Raw genomic sequence first — 15320 nt, 5'->3', positions numbered from 1 at the left:
TTCAAAAGGGTTCTTCTATTTAAAAATTCACGTGTAATAAAAAATAAAATTGATCAATCGGTTGTGTATTTTTTTAGTTATGTTTACCAACATCCGTACATACTGATAAATATCACAGGTTTTGTTTACATTTTCTTTTTGTTTCAATCTTTATTTTCAAAAAAAGCGTTTCGCAATTGAGTTGTGTAATTATCGTGCATTGAGATAAAATTAATTTTATTATCTATAAAATTAGAAATGTCACTTTTATTAAATTGATCAAATTGCTGAAATTTTTAATCACTTATCAAACTAAATATTTACGAACAATATTATAATTATTTTTATTATAACTCTGGTATTTTTCTTAAAGCAATATCTGATTTAAAGATGATAAATTATCTCATGTAATAATCTTTTCCAATTTTTGAGCAAGTCTGCTCTCAAGGTCGATAGGTGCTGTGTCTTTTTCTACTTATGTGTCTTGCTGCAGATACTTGTGACCAGATTTAAATTGCAAGCCTTACACAAGAAATGTGTGCGAGAATAAAACTCAATTCTGGAGGAAGACTAGTTCAAAATAGCTGCGCATGGCTTGCTCAAGATGTGCTCAAGGCTCAAAATTGACCTCGAACCTTGAGCAGATCTTGAGCAAGCCATGCGTAAATACTTACTATAAGTTACTAATGCAAGAAATGCGTCAGACACTTTTTCATTGCACCATGTTCAAGACGTCTTCAATATTCTTGCGTACGATACCATGAGCAAGACATACACAAATCTTGGCATAAGTTTCTTGATACACAATTTTGCGAAAGACATACGTAGAAAAAGACACTAGCAGCTAGGGGTCTTGCTCATGATACTTACTCCAGAATCTTGCTCAAACACGTGTTACTTGGATAATCATTGATAACTTAATTTTATTTTTCTCTGATTCAGTTTGCAAAGACTTGAATCACAAAAATTCGTTTCCCATAGTTTACCCAACAACATTAACATGTCATTAATTTTTGAAACAGTAGAAAAATTTTTTTTGTATTCGAAATGCAACTCGACTTCTGATACTTCAAAAACCAAATTACTTTTTTTTCAACACCCCTAATGGTGTCATTTTATCAGCATTTTCAGGGTTAAATTTACACTGGGATATCATATACTCACGTTAGATTTTTTCACAGTGTTTACACTAAATCATATTATAAGTAAATATATAAAGAAAAAAAGTTAAAGGGATAAATAATTATTTAAAGTGGGATCAGGGTTAGCCGCGAATAATCGTAGGCATGGAGGCGTGTGTTACAGAAAGGGAATATGAAGAGTCAGGTGGGGTAATGTCAATTATCGGATTCAATATCGCTGCTCTTGGTAAGCCAGTACAAATACCCCTATGGTACGGTAATAACAACATAGGTGGATGCGAATCGGATCTCTATCTCCTCTTGCCTCTTGCTCTTCGTATCCCTGGGTTTCCCAATCCTATATGCGATGGATCGCTGCTGTTGCGCTATACCACTACTGGTTGATTCACTGGCCCCCGGCGGCATTATATTCCATCCGCTGAATCTCCCTACTCGACATACATTCATCATGTCATGAGCTAACGGTGGCCATCACTGTACTTCAATGCTCTATTGCTAGTTACGTGTATCCCATGTTTATATTCACCGGAATCTACCCGTAGATACTCATCATTTATCACCGAGATCACTTATCACTCATCGTCGAGAAATGGATTATAAATAGAGCGATAATGGATTTTGGTTTCATGGGTATGGTTGGTTTATTTTTTAGGGCCGTTGTTGAAGTTCTGTTGGCATCGGGAGTTGACGTCAACACGAGAACTTCTGCTGGCACTGCGATGCACGAGGCTGCGCTTTGTGGAAAAATGGAAGTTGTGAGGACACTTTTGGACCGCGGAGTTGATTTGGGGATACGCGATGCAAGACACAATACGGTGCTGGATCTTCTGGGGCAGTTCCCGCCTCATGTTACTCATGATATTACTGCAGTTATTAAAAGTTTGTATTTACTATCATTTTTTATTTAATTATTTACGTTGAAGAATATCCATTTTTTCAAATTCAAAAGTCACTGAACTTTTTAATATGCATAGACTAAGGTAAAAGACCTAGTACCCGATCAGGGAACTAGTACCCGATCACTTCATGTATTTGTATCTCTATGTTTAGTAAAATTTAGTATATATAGATATATAAATACATGAGTGATTGAGCAGTAGGTGTCTTACCTTATACACAGTTAAAAATTTTGTGTATTTGTGTTAAAAAATCATTTGATTAAATTTTTTGTGTTGATTTTCAACACAGCATCTGTTAATTCAACACAAACCGTTTGTGTTATTTTACTTTGACTGATTTTTTATGTTAAATGATTAGAAAATCTGGAATTTAAGACATTTCTTGTGTTATTCGAAAATTAACACTAAATTTGTATTGTTTAGCTAAACGCTCCCGCGCGTTTCTTTATTACTATAAACAAGCAAAGCATTGTAGCAGCATTGTCTGCAAGAAAACTTGGATTATAATTGATTTACAATTAAATATAATCATAGATAATTTTAATATTTTTATGATCAGGTTCAATGATTTTTTTATTCTCATTTTACGGGAGGATAATTCATAGCTCCGTTTTTTAGAAAAATCACTGAAAATCGAACTAATTGTTTGCTAACTTGACAAAAGTCGTACTAAGGTTAGATCAGTGTACTTGAGTTGGTTAGGTTATGTGCTTATATTTATTAGCTAATTTTAACACGAAAAGTCTGTTAAATTTACACAGATTTTCTGTCAACATAACAGATTTTGTGTTCAATTATTTAACACGAAATTTGTGTTAAAGATCAACACAAACGCAATGTGTTGAATTAACACAAAATTTCTAACTGTGTAATTTAAAAATGAACTTTTTAGTTTCAAAAATTCCGTCAAAATTTGAAAAATTTTTCTGACAAATAAATAAAATTATTTTTACAGGACATCGATCGTCTTCCGGCGTGGAGAGTGACGCAGACAGCGAGCATCTTCCACGCACAAATGATACTCTGGGTAGCCCATATGACAATGCGCGCGAAGATCTTTCTCCAGCAGAAGGTTCGTCGCCAACGCAGTGGCAGTTTTATCACAAACCGCGGGACGAAGACCGCCGAGTATCCGGTACTTCAGTCATGTCCTTGTAAGTCTCATTAGTAAAACTTTAATTCACACTATCTACCGACCCACACATACTCACTCACACACACACACACACACCCACACTAAAAAGTATCATAAAACCCCAGGTACTATTTAATATTATATATTTAATGAACGAGTGTCTCGTAATTGTGCATCGTCCATAAAGATTTTCAGCAGTCGAGAACACCCCATACACTCACAAACACTCAGTAGTAATTCAGAAACAATTTTTCGAGAACTTAAATTATACTGTGATGATGATGTAGCTGGAGATGGATATGCCTCGCTCTTGTATATATTTTTTCCCATTTTTCTCGTATCTCAGCAGAAGCAGTAGCAGTTGCAGCCAAGCATGTTACGCTCAGTGAGCGCACTCTAAAATGAAAGAAGTCATATAAAAAGACAAGAGAGTACGTGAAGAAATGTCGAACAAAAATTTAAAAATGCCAGACAAAACTTAAAATTTTTTTACCTTTTTCTTTATTTTTATTACTCAGTATCTCTATTTTAACAACCCGGCGAATTCAAACTGACCTCGGCAGTAATATTTTCCAGAAAGACTCGATATATAGATATAGATGGGGTTTTGTAACAGGTCGGTCGGATAGCTGCCAGGTTTAATATACTAGATGTGGGCAAACAAAAGCACAGATGTAAACCCCGGTTGAAGTGAATGAGCTGCTGTATGTGGAAGTAAATGAAGAAAGCAGTGAATATCAGTACTAGTATTAGTGCCAGCAGTGGTTTGAGTTTTACTAGTAATGGTAGTCTGGGATTTAGTTGCTGAAGGAAAACGAAGAGAAACCCCGAGATTGAGCGAACCAACTGGTTGCCAGCCAGTGAGTGAGCGAGCAAGCAACCGAATGAATGAAAGAGACCGTAGGTTGTAAAGTGCAAAGGACGCAGTATAAAGGTGGTGATGTTGCTCCACCGCGTTAAGCACCGGTTGGGTTGGTTTAATTTTCCTGATGTAGGCAGTAGTCCTCACTGATGGTGGTCCGCTGGTTCATTCGCCTCGGGTCACCCTCCGGCAGCTCTGGCCCCTATTCTGGACTCTTATTCTCGGCAACCCCGCTCGCTACCATCAATGTTTGACGTTAGTCTTGTACACGCTTCTACCTAGTCTCGAGATGAATCCATCATGTTAAACAATGTAAATGTTAGCCCGTCTCAACGTTAAATTAATAACTGTTACACTTATAACTTAACTTATGCTCCCTTGTGGTCTTTCTTTACTTTCTTCCATATTAATCTCTTTATTATTGTTATTATTATTGTCATTATCATTATCTTGTAAAAGTTTCGACTGATGGATAAATTATTTGAGGACGTTCGTAAAAATATTTAGCTGTAATTAGTAAGGTCATTTTTGACCACGTCATGATTACAAGACAGTCCGCGAACCGTTCATAAAATGACGGACCGTCACAATTGTGGTGACATCTTACGAGCGCCTTTATAATTTTATATAAATTAAAGTTTTTAAACCGCCATTTTAATGAGAATATGGGGGAAAAAGTAAATTTTTCAATCATTTAAAAAAAAAGTAATTCGTTTCATCATCTAGCTGATTGTGACTGACAAAATTATTGATACCAAAAATCTGCGACAAAATATTTAATGACGGTCACGAATCATCTACACAGTTAGAAATTTTGTGTCAAATTCAACAAAATCGTGTTGCAAACAGTCTACACAAATTTTTGTGTTAATTCATCACATTGTGCTTGTGTTGATCTTTAACACAAATTTTATGTTAAATGATTGAACACAAAATCTGTTATTTTGACAGAAAATTTGTGTAAATTTAACAGACTTTTCGTGTTAAAATTAACTAATAAATATGAGCACATAACCTAACCAACTCAAGTACACTGATCTAACCTTAGTACAACTTTTGTGAATTTAGCAAAAAATTAGTTCGATTTTCAGTGATTTTTCTAAAAAACGGAGCTATGAATTATCCTCCCGTAAAATGAGAATAAAAAAATCATTGAACCTGATCATAAAAATATTAAAGTTATCTATAATTATATTTAATTGTAAATCAATTATAATCCAAGTTTCCTTGCAGACAATGCTGCTACAATGCTTTGCTTGTTTATAGTAATAAAGAAACGCGCGGGAGTATTTAGCTAAACAACCCAAATTTTGTGTTAATTTTCGAATAACACAAGAAATGTCTGAAATTCAAGATTTTCTAATCATTTAACATAAAAAATTAGTCAAAGTAAAATAACACAAACGGTTTGTGTTGAATTAACAGATTTCTGTGTTGAAAATCAACAAAAAATTTAACCAAATAATTTTAAACACAATTACACAAAATTTCTAACTGGGTAACTAGAAGTTACTGACCAAATTCGTGACAAAAAATTTTTTGGCGGTCATTTGTTATTTAAACAGACTCGTCGTTTAGGATCGGTCACAAGACAATCCGCTGACCGTTTTGTGACCGAAACCCAAAATGACAGTCATTCCGTATCAGTATTTGTAGTTAAATGGGTAGATATTTATAGATTGTAGTTTATAAAATATTCGAGGACATTACGTCGTTATTTCAGCAACGATTTTGATGGCAACTACTACTACGATGCTCCGGAATTACAAGTGACCGAAAGCTACTCGGATCCAAGTTCATTCTTCGACAGTGTCTTGATGTCAATGTCAGACACTCTCAACTCAATAAACACACTTGCAAGCTCCGATCAAACAACACCCGATGACAACAAACCTATTGACATTTATATCAACACACCAGTATCACCGCGAACACGGTATGCTGTTACGGCTTTAGCTACACATTTGCAGACGCTGATATATTATATGATATGAGGCTTGATATATTAGCAGGCTTCTTAGATATTTTATTTTATACATTACAAATACATGCTTACATACATTCATTATTATTTTTTTTCTAATTTAATTGTTAATTGTAATTGTGGTTATGGAGTTACTTTAATCGTAATAAATAATTAGTGACATGATGAGTAAATTGGGCTGGTTGTTTAGGGGCTCTGACAGCGGACTATATCAGACGCCACCGGCACCAAGGTGTACTGAGGGCAGCTACGTCTCTGAGGACCTGTCCTTGACATTGCCCCCGGGATTTACTGGCCGGGAGTCTGATCAATTGAGTGTCTCTTCTTCGTCAAGTATTGGAGGACCTAGCCCTCGGGACAGACGATGTTTACCTAATGATTCTGGTATTTCCGGAATTTACTTGCCCATGGCGCCGCTGTCTAGTTCACTTCATAGTCCTGCCTCTAATAGTAAAGTCTCGGTAAGTTTTTTTTTAATTAATAAATTTATTTATAAAAATAAAGTCAGCCAATAATTTTTTTACTTCATCGACTTCAAAAGTAGATTGTACATCATTTATCACTCTACAGATGGCGTTACTTTCAATTGGTTAAAAAAAATCGTTTATTAATTTATCGATAATAATTAAACAATAATTATTTTTTTTTTTTTTTCATTATTTATTTATTTATTTGATTTCAACAGGATATAATCCTCGATACAAATCAGCATTAGAGTATGCGTAGACATATAGTAAATTAACATGAAATATAATTTCTCTTTTTGAGGCAACATTTACAAAATACAAAGAGTTGTTTTGCAAGATTCGAATTTTAGTGAACTAAAAAATCCAAGTCGGTCATTAAACAATAATTACTTATAAGACAATATTTTATAGAGTCATGCTTTAGAGTTTTTATATATTTTTTTTTTGATTAATCAAATTGTATATGCGTATAATGAATGAACGCATAGATTTGCTGGATATTAAAATTAACCATTAAATTTTTTATTTTAAATGGGAAACTATTTCGATTAAATTGCACATTTTGATGACGAAGCGTCGGATGTGCTCTATTTTTATTAAAAAAGGGAGGAAAAGTGTCTGAGATACATACAAAAAAGTATATTTTTATGATTTTTTCTTTCAGGGTATCTTCTTTACTAAAATTCTTAAAATTTGTGACATTATTAAGCATCATTTCAAGAATATTCTCCTAAATTTTCATAAGAAAATATTGAAAACTAAGCCCGTGGTAGTGGGGAGAGACGAGTTACCTCAAAAAAAAAGTCTCCATGCTGTAGGCAGGATAACTCATGACTGCTTCATCTGAAATCAAAAACCCAAAAAAATTTCTTTAGTACATAAGTTTATCTCGGATTTGAACGAAGGATTTTTGTTTCAATAACTACTTATTTTTTAATTAAACAAAAGAAGCAATTTTTGGTAAAAATAAAAATTTTTTGATTGCACCTTTACCAAAAATTAAAAAAAAAATATTTTGTTTATTCCTCCGTTCAAATCCAAGATAAAATAATGTACTAAAGAAATCTTTTTGGTTTTTTTGATTTTAGATAAGGCAGTCGTGAGTTATCCTGCCTACCGCATGGACTTTTTTTTTAGGTGACTTGTCTCTCCCCACTACCACTGACTTATTTTTCAATATTTTTCTATGAAAATTTAACAAAATATTCTTCAAATAATGCTTAACAATGTCACAAATTTTAAGACTTTTAATAAAGAAAATACTGTGAAAAAAAAATCACAAAAATATCCTCTTTTTTTTGTATTTCAGGCCCCTTTACCCCTTAATAGTTAATGCCTTAATTTTCTATTCAAAATTTGACAATTTTATATTTTATGTGTAAAAAAATTTTTTACAGCCAACTCCACCAAAAAAACCTCCGAGAAGAAATTTATCGGTATCACCAACTCATTTGCAAACTCAGATGTCATTGTCAGCAGACTGTTCACTTGGTCCCAGTAATTACGAATATTTATTTCTTGCACGAAGTGGCGCTCGAAGTCACATTGATCTCGAACAATTACAAACTCGGCGAGATCAGCTTCGTCACGTAACCAGAAGCGTCGACCAATACGTAGACATGAAATCACGGTACAGCACATCAGAAGGTACCAATAGAAGACCAGACGTCGAACCAGTTGCTCTGACGGCAGTTTACGGCGACCGTTTGATAAAACTTCAAAATCCAAGACGGAAATTACGCAGACATTGCGAAAGAGCTTATGAAAATTATGACTTCGACAATAATGCGGCAGTAGATGAGTCACCGTGCAGTGAAACTTCCCACGACCGAACGTTTGTTTCAAATGCATTTCTTACTTTGAAATCCTCGCAAGAGAGTTTGCTGGATGACAGACGGGAAAACGGTGATGCACAAAACGAGAGCCAAATTATGGGAGATGGACGCGAAGCTACGGATAAAAGACTCAAGAGGGTTCAGATGCTTATTCCGACGAGTCCTACTCATTATATACAACCGCCTACTCCAGATCATCCTCCACCGTCCGCTCTGCAGGCAGAGAAGTCTATTCACGAACGAATTCGTCCACTCAGTCAGGTAAGTTTTAAAAACTTAAACTTATCATTTATTAATTAGCTTCTAATTTCCTTAAATGAAAAAAATATTCTTGAAAACAAACTTTCGTCATCCAATTAAACGGTAGCCGCTGTATCAATAATTAGGAACAAAAGTAAACTTAAAAAATATTTCACCCTCGATTTAACAAAATTCCTTGCATCGGTTTGTCATTCAAACGTCAAGATGCGAAAAAATTTCAAATGAAACCGTTAAATTGAGATAGACATCAGCGATGCAGTTTGACTTGAGTCATTTGGGCACAAAATTAGAATTCGGAAGAACATATATCCTGAGGTAGCATGAGAGAGGAATAGAGTAAAGTACAGAATACAGAATAGAGAGTAAGAGATCCAACGAATCACATTTAATATATAACCGGGTGTTTGATCTCTGATGCGATTTACAAGGAGTCTAGCTCCTCGACATGCTTAACCATCTCAATACCGTAGTGAGGGTTTCCTGTGTATGTCATCTTGTGATCGTTCTGCTGTGATCTACCATATACGTGACATTCTCCTTTTCCAGCTGGCAACAAGCACTGATGATGCTTCATGCCTCTGTACTTACTGCCTCTACACTCATACTTGCTCTTCCTTTAACTCTGCATCTACGTCTGCCTCAGCGGATTCTACTGCATATCCATATCATACTTTATACACTCAACTCCTTATATCCGTACTCGCTATACACAACCTATATATACTGGCATATAAACTTGACTCATATGCACCCGCAATCTTTCATGGGTCTTCTTACGCTTCATGGAATATCGCACAGTGAATATAACCTACGGATGGAGGAACACTCTCTCTATGTCTTCAAGGCTCTTAGATCCTTATACATTTCATATGTTCCCATGTCAAATATATGTATACATATTTAAATATAGTCACTGTAGATCATCCATCTGTTTGCATTTCTCTTTGAAGTTTTTCAGTTGCTTCCGATTCGATAAATTACTCAGAATGATAAAATATTTTGTAAATTACATTATAATTACTGTAAACTATATTATATATTTATTACACAGTTAGAAATTTTGTGTATTTGTGTTAAAAAATATTTGGTTAAATTTTTTGTTGATTTTCAACACAGAAATCTGTTAATTCACCATAAACCGTTTGTGTTATTTTACTTTGATTTTTTATGTTAAATGATTAGAAAATCTGGAATTTCAGACATTTCTTGTGTTACTCGAAAATTAACACTAAATTTGTGTTGTTTAGCTAAACACTCCCGCGCGTTTCTTTATTACTATAAACAAGCAAAGCATTGTAGCAGCATTGTCTGCAAGAAAACTTGAATTATAATTGATTTACAATTAAATATAATCATAGATAATTTTAATATTTTTATGATCAGGTTCAATGATTTTTTTATTCTCATTTTACGGGAGGATAATTCATAGCTCCGTTTTTTAGAAAAATTACTGAAAATCGAACTAATTGTTTGCTAAATTGACAAAAGTTGTACTAAGATTAGATCAGTGTACTTGAGTTGGTTAGGTTATGTGCTTATATTTATTAGTTAATTTTAACACGAAAAGTCTGTTGAATTTACCCAAATTTTCTGTCAAAATAAAAATTTTTATCTCGAGTCGAAATCTAAGGCGTACTTTGAACCTGAATGAGCATTGATAACCTAAATCAGACTTTTTAGAAACATAATCATTGTAAAAGCTTGAATAGAATCAACAGACTTATAAAGACATATATCGTGAAGCGAATGAGCTCAGTTTTTTTAATCGACTCTCTGTTTATCCCAGACTGCTTTTAGGTCCTATTCCACTTCTAGATATCAATAGACTGTTAAAATCCGTGGATCACTTGCAGCCAGTTTTTACTAACAGGATTTTTCTAAATTGACGCTCCGTTAGTTCCAGGCTATCTGTGGGACCCAATCCACCCTTGGGTATCATTAGCCTACGAGAGAAATAACTGAATCACTTGTATCAATTCTTCAGTAGTCCGCAAATTTAACAATTTTACCTTTTTGTAGTATTCCTAGCAAGTCCTCTCTTCTGTTAAGTCTAGTTACGTTCGTCTTACGATTTATGACTATGTAGGTGTAATTTAAGCCTTTGTAACTCTAAGTAGGTTCATTTCAAGTTTTTACAACGATTATGTCCTAAAAATTCTAATTTAGGCCGTGAATGCTCATTTAGGTTCAAAGTATGCCAAAGATTTCGACTCGGGATGTGTTCAGTTATTTAACATAAAATTAATGTTAATAATTAACACAAACGCACAATGTTGAAATTGACACAAGATTTCTAACTGTGTATATAAAATAGTATACATTAATTGGTACAATAATAAGAAATTGATAAATTTAATAAAAAGCTTGAGTTGGCTGCGCGAGCCAAAGGCCTTTGTGGCCAACAAATGAATTCCAGACGTTGCTTTCACTAAAAAAATTTAATTTGACATGTTTATACGATTATAAATCTTAAAAGGTATTTTCTTGGTGATATAATATTAAAAAAAAAAATTAATAAGTCGATAAGAGAGCTTGAAAGCTTTGAAGTAAATAGCGGGAATTTATTTTCGTGAACGTGACGCGGGAGAGCAATTTAAAACGTCAGAATCGAATAGAGATTCTCGTTACGTTTGAGAAATGTTACCAGAAGTGTCAGGATAGAAAATGGAAGATGCAAAAACGAGTGAGTTGAGTCGAGAATACCTAGTGTAGTCTAGTCTGTAGACTGTAGACAACCGAGTATAGACAACATGTGAAGAGAGATAAAGAGAAAGAGAGAGAGAGAGAGAGAGAGAGAGAGATAGTAAAGAGAATCTGAAGAAGAGAGTAGACAATTCAAGATGTATTTACGGAAAATACGCGTGTGAAGGAGAATTTGATGTAGGGTACGTGGATGGTTGGATTTCACCCGTCAACTTTCGCGTGTCCAACGAAGCGGCAGAACGCAAGACGTCGACACCCTTTGAATAATGAAGCCTTTCCTGCACTACACTCTGTCTCAGTACTTCTACTATAATAGTGTAATATATATGTATATATACATAGGTATATATTTCCCTTGAGTTTCTCAACCCGTTTATGTCATCTTTGCTCGTGAAATCAACAAATTTGTACCTGCGGTTTCGCCTCCATGTCTTTCTTAGTCACTAACTCACTCACTCACTTACTCGCATCTTTACACAGGCATCCTTATCCTTATTTCCAAAAATTTAATACACAACATCTGATGTAAGATCTGACTACTGTTTGCAAGATCTGCCTGTCTGCGTTTCTTATGAGCACTTTAGTTAAACAAGATTAAGAAAGACACCGGTTTAAATCACCGACTCACCATTTATCCTGTCAACAAACCTTTATAAATATATATATATATATATATGTAAATGTATGTGTACACTGAGCTTATTTGTTTACCTACACTAGCTTCGTATTTATCATGTAAAATATTTACGGTTGAGATGAACATTCGGCTCACATTTCCGCGCTTTTCATATTTGTACTCGATGTTTTTCCGTTTTATTATTATTTTTTTATTTATTTTTTTTTTTTTTTTTATCAGACCAAAGAGAACAGACCGCGAAAGAATTCCATTTCAATAAATTTGCATTGAAATCGCGTCAGTTTTTATTTCCCGACTGTATGAATTTCATTTTTACATTTTTACGTCTTTGTGTGTTTTTTTTTTTTTGGTAAAATTTTCGCGACTATTGAAATGGAAATTTTTTAGTTGTAATGTTACTATTAATACTCGCACTAATGGATAAAAAATCATTTTTTTTTTTTTTTTATTAAAAATATTAAAGTCCATTTAAAAAATAAATTTTTCTCTCTACTATTTTTTGAAAAAAAGTTGCGTGAATTTCTATACAAGCTGCAAATCAAATTTATTAATAAATTATTTTTTATAAAAGTTTTTACCCTCGTCGGGAATCGAACCTTGACCTCTTGAGGTCATTTGAAATTTTATATCTCCAATATCTCATTTATTAATTTATTTACTAAAAAAAAATAAGAAAAAAAAGTGAAAATTGAATGTTGCCTAAATTCTAAAGAGGTCAATATAATAAAAATGAAAAAAAAAAATCTAGCAATTATTTGAAGTTAGGACTCATTTAAATTTTGGCCATAAAAAATCTAAAAATTTTTTTTTTTATTTTCAAAAAAGAAAGTTTAAAAAAAATTTGCAAAAAAGGGATGCCCTATAAAAAACTTTTTTTTTAATGAAAAAATATGTGGGTAATTTGGTTTTTTTTTTTTTTTTTCAGTAAAAAGAACACGTACCTCAGAACGATCAAAATTCTTGTTTCGAAAGAATCCCGGTGTTTTTTTTAAATATCTCATAAAATATGCAGATTAAAGGAAAAAATCATAGGAACAATTTTGTAGGAAATTAAATTCTTGACAAAAAAGGTCACTTTCATTTTTTTATAAAATGTGTATTTACGAAGTTATTTTAAAAAACCTTTTTTAGATCTTATTAATTGATCATTTAAAGTCTTACGAATGTTAAAAGTAACGTTTTTTCTTAAATATAGACAACTTCGCAACTCGTAACATATCAATCATTAATGCTTGTTGTAGTTTCTATATATTTAAAAAAATGTTATTTTCAAAATTTGTAATCCTTAAAACGCTCAATTCAGATCTAAAAAAAGTTTTTTTAAAATATCTTCATAAATACACATTCTATAAAAAAAATGAATAAGACCTTTTTTGTCAAGAATTTAATTTCCTACAAAATTGTTCCTATGGTTTTTTCCTTTAATCTGCAAATTTCATGAGATATTTACAAAAAACTGCGATCGTATCGAAAAATGAACTTTGATCATTCTGAGCCACGTGTTCTTTTTACTTAAAAAAAAAAAAAAAAAAAACCGAATTCCCCACGAATTTGTTCATTAAAAAGAAGCGTTTTATACAGCGTCTGAAAAAATATTCTAGCAACCATCCTAAAATACAATAATCTGCTCCGCATCCACTCCACTAATTTCTTACAGTGAAAAAAATTAAAAAAAAAGTTCATAAATTAAAAAAAAAAATATTTTGAATTTTTAATGGCTACAAATACAATAATAATTACCAAAAAATTTTTTGATGCCGCGACAAAATAATTTTCCCAAAAATCATCAAACTCAATAATTAATATAATAATTTTTTTTAAAATAAATTATTAATAATTAATTAAGATAATTATTTGTTTACATACATAGTAAGTGTATGTAAAATCCGTAAATTATTTTAAAGGTATACAAACGTCGGTCACGTGACATGGAAACAGAAACGGACGACGATTTGTTACAATTTCAACCAAGTGGCTCATTAGACGCCTCAAGTGGTTCATTATCAAGCGTGTCCTTATCTGACAAAAGTATGTCCGCAGACAACGTCGAGGAGTACTTCGGTGACGTGCCGTTTGCAGGTAAACAGCAACAAACGCTTGGCTGCACCGCATGACGCTTTATGCCCTGGTGTACATGCATATTATCGTTATTTTGTTACTGTGTCCGTACACTTACAAATACAAACAAATGATTATATATTTATTCAACTCACTTGTGATTGAATATTTTTAATTTCACATGTGGCCAATGTTTCAATAACTACCACTTTTTATTTTTATTTATATATTTATTATTACGACGTAATATTTTTTACGATCTGATAATTCGGGAGTGAAAATAAATAGTAATAATTTATAAAATATTGTACGCTGGCGTTTTATTGACATTTTTAAAAATACAATAAACATATTAAATTGTATTTTAATGCGCAGTTTCAACAAGGGTTTGAGGTATTTCAATATTTCAATTATTATTATTATTATTAATATATACATTTATATATACATATATATATATAGAGGGCCAGATATTTATTTTATGCTACTGTAGTCATTGGCTTTTTATACACAGTTTATTTAAATTAATTAATTTTACTTTATTTAATTAAATATTTATATTTTTTTTTGTTTTCAAATTCAGAGGCTTATGTAATTGCGAATAATTGTTTTGTTTAATTTTATTGGACATCATTTTTTTATGTAATTTATATTTATATTATTATTATTATTATTATTATTATTATTATTATTATTATTATTATTATTATTATTATTATTATTATTATTAATTATTTTAATAATTACGCTCACTAAAAAAATTTGAGAATAGTAAAGATACGAAGGAAAGACGAAATTCAAATTAATGTAATTTGAATTGCGATTATTTGTATAGACATGGAAAAAATTTTTCAAAGCTCAAGAACCTCAGATGCGCTTCACTTAATTTCAGTTTGAAATGCGCTTTGGTAAATTTGTGTGAAAGAAATTTTGTGAAGTTTTGGGTCAGAAAATTTTGTAATTTTTGGGATTGAAATTTTTTTGACGGAAGATTTTTTTGAAAATTTTTTTGGGTTAATTTTATGCAAAGAATTTGAAAGCTTATGGTTTAATAAAATATTTTTTTTTTCCTATACGATTTTTTTGAAAAAAGTCATGAAAATTTGATGCAAATTTTAGTTTGTTTCATTCGAAATTTGGGAAGACGTAAACGGTTTAAAATGAAAACATTTAAAAAAAAAAAATTGAAGTAGAAAATTCAAATTTTTAGAAAGAAAATATGAAAATAAATTTTTAGAAATATATATAATACATGAGCGTAAAATTGAATGAATCCAAAAATTTCATTATTTATTTTGTAAAAAATAAATACGAAAATTTCAAGCTATTTCGTAAATTGATTTTGAGAACTACAAATT

At 32.0% G+C, this 15320-nt stretch overlaps 1 protein-coding gene across 2 annotated transcripts in view; it reads left to right on the top strand.

Moving 5' to 3' along the window:
- Positions 1-14578, top strand: part of LOC103570666 (ankyrin repeat and sterile alpha motif domain-containing protein 1B) — a 28294-nt gene extending 13716 nt beyond the window's left edge. Inside the window, exons 6-10 of one of the 2 annotated variants that reach the window (XM_008548475.2) lie at positions 1774-2000; positions 2976-3174; positions 6192-6462; positions 7866-8564; positions 13809-14578. In XM_008548475.2, the coding sequence (XP_008546697.1) occupies positions 1774-2000; positions 2976-3174; positions 6192-6462; positions 7866-8564; positions 13809-14018 (1606 nt within the window). In that variant the 3' untranslated portion in view covers positions 14019-14578. Of the gene's footprint in view, positions 1-1773; positions 2001-2975; positions 3175-6191; positions 6463-7865; positions 8565-13774 lie in introns of both variants that reach the window. The other variant, XM_008548476.2, reaches the window with a different exon arrangement.
- The last annotated feature ends 742 nt before the right edge of the window (positions 14579-15320 follow it).

The sequence above is a fragment of the Microplitis demolitor genome, chromosome 10, assembly GCF_026212275.2.
Source record: "Microplitis demolitor isolate Queensland-Clemson2020A chromosome 10, iyMicDemo2.1a, whole genome shotgun sequence".
NCBI lineage: Eukaryota > Metazoa > Arthropoda > Insecta > Hymenoptera > Braconidae > Microplitis > Microplitis demolitor.
This window is presented reverse-complemented; position numbering and strand designations above follow the sequence as displayed.